Source organism: Mus caroli, chromosome 11, assembly GCF_900094665.2.
Source record: "Mus caroli chromosome 11, CAROLI_EIJ_v1.1, whole genome shotgun sequence".
Classification (NCBI taxonomy): Eukaryota; Metazoa; Chordata; class Mammalia; order Rodentia; family Muridae; genus Mus; species Mus caroli.
The window spans coordinates 2,695,701-2,702,980 of NC_034580.1; the positions used below are offsets into that span (position 1 = coordinate 2,695,701).

A 7,280-nucleotide genomic window follows, 5' to 3' on the forward strand; every position below is an offset into this window, starting at 1 on the left:
CCGCTGATGCTGCTGCCCGCTGATGCTGCTGCCCGCTGATGCTGCTGCCCGCTGATGCTGCTGCCCGCTGATGCTGCTGCCCGCTGATGCTGCTGAGCTTCAGTACTGCTGCCAGGCTGAGCTACAGTCTCTGTGCTAGGAAACCAGCCTTCCCAGAAGGCACTGCAGGGGCTGGGGCTGCACAGGAGCTTGTGGGTAGGCAGGCCTGGCTCGGCCGAGGCTGGTAGCTACAGAGAGAGGACACATGTGGGGCCGATTCTGGAGATGTGCTGCTTATGAAGTCTGGTACAGGTACCCAGGTCTTCGGGTGGTGGTGCCAACAGCACCAGCACTGGAGGTTGCTGTCCTGGGCCGCCTCCTACTGCAGCAGGCACTCAGGCATCTTACTTCTGCACAACACCTCACTGCCAGAATGACACTTCCCATACCAAGCCCAGGGCGGGAACATAGGTATCTCTTTTCTGGCACACAGGACGGGGTACTCTGCAGCAGACACTGCAACCACAGCTGGCCCAGAACCAAGACTCAGGCTCTGCCATAGGTCCATGATGTATGAACTGCTAAAAGCCCCTGACTGCGAGGTGTGTGGAGGCTGAAAGCTGAGTTGACTTGGGGTCACACTCTACTAATGTCCCAGGAAGTGAAAACTCCATTTGCACAGATGAGGCCATGGGGTGGCAGTGCTCCTGTCTGGAAACACTCCTGGCCAAGCAAGAGGCAGCCCCTCATTTTTGAATGGATGGGTGTGGCAGCCCACAGGCATTTCTCAGTTCAGGCATTTCTCTGCTCTGGAGGAAGGTACTTGAGGCCCAGGAGTCTGAAAACATCTTCCTCAGAAGTTGCATGGAAAACCCTCTTCTGCAAGGGACAAGAATGTTAGTGGCTGGGGCCCAGGCCATGCTACTGCGCACAGTGCGGCTGGAACCATGTCATGCTGCCTGGCGGTGTGCACCAAACTTGAGATTGTGGACTAGGTGTGGGTTAAGGAAACTGTTTCTTACCCTAGTTCCCGGAGACTTACCTGCTCAGGATCAAACAGCCCATGGCTGTTAAGCCACAGCCCTTTCTCTTGACGGCTGAACCGCCGTAGCTCCCGCTCAAAGAACTGAGGAGAGAGGGAAGGGACAACTTCCTTTAGCAGGGCTGGCCCACCACAGTCCCGGGCCCCAAAAGGAACACATGACTTACCTGGGAGCCAGTCCAGCCCAGAAGGGCAAAGGGGAACTGGCTGTTGGGCGTGACCACAAGATCTACCCTCACAGCTTTCCAAGTTGGGCAGGGAGGCAGGGCCCCCGCTAGAGCTGCCTGTTGGGGTTGTGGCAAACCCAAGATGCAGAAACTCCTCTCAAAAGCATCCATTGTGGAGCTCCGCTGCTGCAGGTTGTGGGCTGAGTCTGCTAAATGACTGCGGTGGTACTGGTGATACAGGACGAGTCCCTGGGAGAGCGGAGGCAGGTGTGGCCTGGCTTGCTATGGTTCTGGGAGGGCAGAGGCTGGTCAGTGGTCACTCATGGGCAGGGTGCTGGAGGCCCTCACCTGGCTCTGTAGGCAGCTCATCACTTTGGGCAGCAGCCCTACTTCTTGGCCCTCCTCTGGGTGGGTGATAAGGAAGTCTACATCATGGCCTTGCAACTTTCCCCTGAAAGAGACAGTTTGATTCTCAGCACAAAGCCATGTTCTTTTAAGTGAAAGGAGAGGCCACCTCAGTGTCCAAAACTCAGTGTCCCTCCCTTAGGAAGGAGACTGGAGTATCTCAGAAGATATGATTGGGCCCCCTTACCTTCGGAAACCGCCAGTCAATGTGACAGTGGCTCCAGGCAGGGTCTGTCTCACAGCTGCCTCTACCAACTGCTGCAGAGCCTCAGCATCAGCTCGCCTAACTGGAGTGCTCAGGTCCTGGTAATATTGGAGGCCTGTGGGCAGCAAGCTTCTGTTCCCCAGAGTCCTCCCCTCCCCGTACCCCACCCCAGCACACAGAGCCACCACAGCCAGGTGGCTGTAGGGAAGGAGACACACAGAGGGAAAGGTTGGGCCAGAACAGAGTGAGACCCTAAAAATGACCTACTTCCCCTTTTAAACTTGTTTTTTTTCCTTTTGCTTTTCTTTTTTTTTTTTTTTTCGTGACAGGGTTTCTCTGTATAGCCCTGGCTGTCCTGGAACTCACTCTGTAGACCAGGCTGGCCTCGAACTCAGAAATTTGCCTGCCTCTGCCTCCCAAGTGCTGGAATTAAAGGCATGCGTCACCACGTCCGGCTTAAACTCAAATTCTTATTTTGAGATAACTGTAGATTCACATGCAAATGAAGAAAACAAGATCCCCTCCTCAACTCTCCCACAAACATAGGATCTTATAAGACTCCAGAGAGTGAGTTTGAGACCAGCATGGTCTATATATAGAGTTTCAGTCCATCCAGGGCTACATACCAGAGGGCTGGGGCAGAGAGTTTGTTAACATGTGCCTTATAAGGCCTTAGCTTCAATCCCCAACAGTACAACAAGACAAACAAAAACTTCTTTCGCAAAACTACATGAGACAATGAAACTAATGCAGGCAAGATGTAGCCAGCCCTTTGAAGGTTGCAGATTCTCCAGATTAATGCAATGCAAGTGAGATGTGGAAAAAAGACAGGAAGAAGTTGGGGTACCACAAGTCACCTCTCCTTTGGCCTACTCTGTCTCTTGCCTGCCAAAGGGACACCACTAAGGAGGCTCAAGCACGAGGAATGGCAAACCTAGCACACAGCAAGCTCTTAGTAAAGGCTGCTGCCCATACTGTCTACCTTGCTGGGGGAGAGACAACTGAAGCAGGAGCACCCTGAGGAGGCCACCAGCAGGCCCTGGTACTTTCAGCCAAGCTCACCGGCTCAACCCAGAAGGCTACACAGACAGCATGTGTGCTCATCACTCGCCAGCTTCCGGAGGCACTTAGGAATTCCATGTTATCATTTCTCTGTGTTTCCCAGAGAAGGTAACCTCGACTCAGAGAGGTTAGTCTTGAAGCCATGGTTACATACTTAGCACATGGAGGAGTGGACTCAAGCCCAAGGTTTCTGTTATTTCCACTCATGGTGGCGCCCACACCGAAAAACCACATACATCAGACACCACATTGGACAGGTAGCCCAGACCAAGGCTGTCCCTAACACAAACTGAAATCAAATAGGAAGAAACATGAGGTCAGGATGCCAGGGCAGTGCTGTGACAACACTCGCTGAGAAAGGGTCATGGCCAACCCTGGGTCCAGGCAGGAAGCCACAGGGGGCCCCTCGAATGGCTACCAGAATCCCTCTGCACCAGCTGCTGCCCCACACTCAGGCAATTAGCGTGTTCCACACTAGAGCTAAGGGCTTCATTGCGTAGCTTCCAGGGCTAGGCAGCTTTGGGAAGTTCACCTGCTTTCTGCTGCTGCGTCAGTCTCTGGGGCTGCTCTCTGAGCTCATCCAGGGTTCGTAGTCCTTCCTGGTACCACCGGTTGGCAGTCTTGACCCCAACCCCGAAGACCTGGGTGAAGAGCTATGTGGAAGAAGGAATGGATGGGTCAGGAGCAAAATCCACAGAACGATGCCCCTGACTGAGAGTGTTGTCTTCATGCAATGCCACAGGACAAGGACTCAATCCTGGCCAACTAGGGACAGCATATTTCTGCTGCCCAACTACCAAAAACCTTCAGTAAGCTCTCTCTTTATCCCTTTATAAACGCACAAGCCCAGCCTGTGCTTAAAATAGACCCCAAAGAGTTACTCTAATATACAGGCTCACCAGGTTCTTCGTTTCCTGGGAAAACCTACCAAAACCGGAGCTTACCTGTGCTTCTCTTCAACACCAAAACCAAGGAAGAGTGAACAAAGATGTGGTTTCAAGAGAAACACTGGAGGCCTGGCCAGTATCTACCCCAGCAGGTTGCTCTCACGTTCAAACGCCAACTGGTCCATGGAGTCCTGGACTAGCATGTTGCCAGCCTTGAGCTAACCACCCAGAGACTCTTGAATGAGACTAAGGGCAGCCCCCATAGCAGTAAAGATTATACACACAGTCCAAACCCTTTTGTGGCTAAATCTCCTAGCAGTGGCTATTACAGATGCGTGTCAAGAAGATGGAGACCAGGTGTGGCTGTGCATGCCTGTAATCCCAGGATGTAGGAGACAGACATAAGAAGAGCTCGAATTCCAGGGCGGCCTTGAATTCTAAGCAAGACCCCTATCACAAACAAAAAAAACGAAGCTACCATGTGGATGAGCAGAGGGAAAAGAGCTCTCAGCCCTGCCCTTCCTGGGCATTTCTCAGCCGCTTCCCTGACTCTGAACTCACAGTGTAAAACAGATCACTGTTGCTGCAGTCAACAGAACCTGGCTTTCAAAATCTGGTACTAGCTGACTGAGGTGGTGACACCTTTAATCTCCAGCATTTGGGAGGCAGAGGCAGACAGATCTCTGCGTTTGAGGCCAGCCTGGTCTATAGAGTGAGTCCCAGGACAGCCAGGGCTACACAGAGAAACCCTGTCTTGAAAAACAAAAACGAAACAAAAATCTGAATCTAGGGCTGAAGAGATGACTGATACAGCAATCACCATCAAGTATTATTCACGCCAAGGACCCAAGTTCAAATCCCAGCACCATGTCAGGTAGCTTACAACTGCCTCTATTTCAGGGGATCTGTCACCTGGGCCCACCTCACTCAGCACCCGTGCATGCATATATGTAATTTAAAGAATGAACCTACAAAAAAAAAAAAAAAATCCGGCATTTGAATATGGCAGTGCTTTCTGCTATCTCAACATCTGGGAGGTCAAAGCAGGAGGAAGGTGACCTCAGCTACAGAATGTGGTCCAGCCCAACCTGGACCTGTGAGACACAGTCCACCAAAACCAAAACCAACCCCTGCAAGCTAGCCTCTACACAAGTGTGCCATGGTGTGCTTTCCCCCAGATAAAGAAACAAACCAGGTTTTAAAACTTAAATCTAAAAAATGAGTAAAGCACTGAGAAAACAAGTCTATTATTTGTTTTTAAAAGTGGATGGGAGAAGGGCTGGAGAGATGGCTCAGTGGTTAAGAGCACAGACTGCTCTTCTGAAGGCCCTGAGTTCAAATCCCAGCAACCACAACCATCCTTAATGAGATCTGACTCCCTCTTCTGGAGTGTCTGAAGACAGCTATAGTGTACTTACATATAATAAATAAATAAATCTTTTTTTTTAAAAAGNGGGGGGGGGGGGAAGTGGGAGGGCCTCAAACTTATAATCTCAGCACTGGAGGCAGAGGCAGGCCCCTTGCTTTTAATTGGAGGCCACTCTCAGCTTCAGTAAAGAGATGTCTCAACCCCCTACCCTGAAAAGCAAGCAAACAAACCAACAAACAAAACCTTCTAATTACTGGAATAATTTTCTGCTGGCATGGATGTTTTCTAGACTTTGGGGTGCCCGGGAAGCAGAATGGCGAGGAGACACCTTCAACATCTTCTAGTGCTCATCTCTCTGAGCCCAGGAAACCCTCGATGGGGCTGGGGCAAGGTCACCTCAGCTCGAGCCCCATGCCTGATCTACCCAGCATGGCCACAGCCAGGCCTCTTGGCTCGAGGATTCTCTACTAAGTCATCACTGCCACTCTGACAGTATAGTGTCCCACAATACCTCAAGCCTCACCCTCCCAGGAGGCCACAAATCACTGCCACAAATCTCAGGCCACTGACCTGACAATCTCCAGCTACAAAAGGAGAGGCAGAGGTGTCTGAGCAGATAAAAGCAAGGCACCCACCCAGATGGCTTCCATATCCAGCTGGCAGAGAGTAGGCACGGGTGCAAGTGCAGCACGGATGCGGGCAGGCCCGCAGCACTGACGATGATACCGGAGACCAGAGATGGCACCATGAAGGTGACTGTAGCATACGCATGTATGCGTGTGCACACACACAAATCCTATTTTGCTCAGTGTGCTCTTTTTCATTTTCGTTTTTATTTTGTTGATGATGTTTTTTGTCTTTTGAGACAGGGTTTCTCTGTGTAGCCCTGGCTGTCCTAGAACTCACTCTGTAGATCAGGCTGGCTTTGGAACTCAAAAAGATCTGCCTGCCTCTGTACCCCCTAGTGCTGGGAATTAAAGGCGTGTTCCATCACCGCCAGGCTCAGTGAGCCCTTTAATACATTCGAGAATATTCCATAAAAAAAAAAAAAAAAAAAACAAAAAACAGAAGGTGCTGAGTGATGTAGAAATTTCCCTACGCTCAAAACAGGCCCTGTCTGCACGTCTCCATCTGGCAACCTCCTGCCTATCAGGTGTCAGTTTAGCTGCCATTCCTTAGTGACCGTCTATGACCCCAGGGCCGGGCGAAAAGGCCTTTGCTGGCTGCTTGCTCGTGTGGGTTATGCAGTGAACCCGTGTCTTGTCCCCTCCCCATCACGCACCTTCATGGTCTGGTACCTTTCTGAGCAACGGACTTGTTTCACTTCTTCACATGTCCCATGCTCCAGCAGCTCCTGGGACAGAAACAAAACAAAACTCTGAGCCCAAGGCAGAGTTCCCTCCGTACCCTGCAAAGAGAGGCTCTGTAGTGTTAGGGACCAGCAGGACTTGGAAACCGAGACTGTGCCCAGGGAGGTCACCAAAGCTTTAAGGCACAGCTGGTGTGGCAGGGATGCCAGCAATAAAGCTTTTCAGGGCCAGAGGCATGGTTCACACATGGCCCAGGACAGACCAGTGTTTCCCTTTAGAAACATGTATGTCTTCATCTGAAAGCAGCTTTTGCCACTATAGGTTCTTCAAGAAAAAGTATCCAAAAGGCTGTTTCGATGTTGGGCCCTCAAAAACCACTCCAGGATGCTTTCTGATACTACCCAGACATCCTAACGGTGACATGATGACATGAACGCCTGCAGCAACCTCTACTGAGTCGTCACTCATTCGCCCTAGGGCAGGGCAACAACCCCCACAGTAGGAATCTGTGCTGACGGGGACTCACTGTGGCCCTCTTAGCAGCTTCCTGTGCAGGCCCATACTGTCAGGCTGGGCTCTGAACCAAGTCTCCTGCTATTCCACCGGGCCCAGGACACCCCACTCACCCCACTCGCCCCACTCACCGCGACAAGCACCTACCTGGATTACTCTAGAGGAATGTTCTCCAAAGTAGGGCAGCCCGTGCAGCTGGCTCAAAGATGTAACAGGGCAGGGCAAGGACTTGAGTACCGAGGCCGCTCTGGAGAAGGAGAGAAGACGGCCCTCGTTGGCTTCAAAGCCCGCTGCCTCTGCTAGCGTCTCCAGAGCCTCCTGCGGGGGGGGGGGGGGGGGGG

The 7,280-nt window shown here is 51.7% G+C and overlaps 1 protein-coding gene across 2 annotated transcripts in view; it reads right to left on the bottom strand.

Annotated features, from left to right (window-relative positions):
* Positions 1-77: 77 nt before the first annotated feature.
* Positions 78-7,280, bottom strand: part of Polm (DNA polymerase mu) — a 10,161-nt gene continuing 2,958 nt past the window's right edge. For both annotated transcript variants that reach the window (XM_029483154.1, XM_021177778.2), the window contains 8 exons: positions 7,087-7,257; positions 6,399-6,470; positions 3,393-3,513; positions 1,781-1,913; positions 1,537-1,639; positions 1,189-1,437; positions 1,022-1,105; positions 78-858 (listed from right to left, as the gene is read on the bottom strand). In XM_029483154.1, the coding sequence (XP_029339014.1) occupies positions 772-858; positions 1,022-1,105; positions 1,189-1,437; positions 1,537-1,639; positions 1,781-1,913; positions 3,393-3,513; positions 6,399-6,470; positions 7,087-7,257 (1,020 nt within the window). In that variant the 3' untranslated portion in view covers positions 78-771. The remainder of the gene's footprint in view (positions 859-1,021; positions 1,106-1,188; positions 1,438-1,536; positions 1,640-1,780; positions 1,914-3,392; positions 3,514-6,398; positions 6,471-7,086; positions 7,258-7,280) is intronic.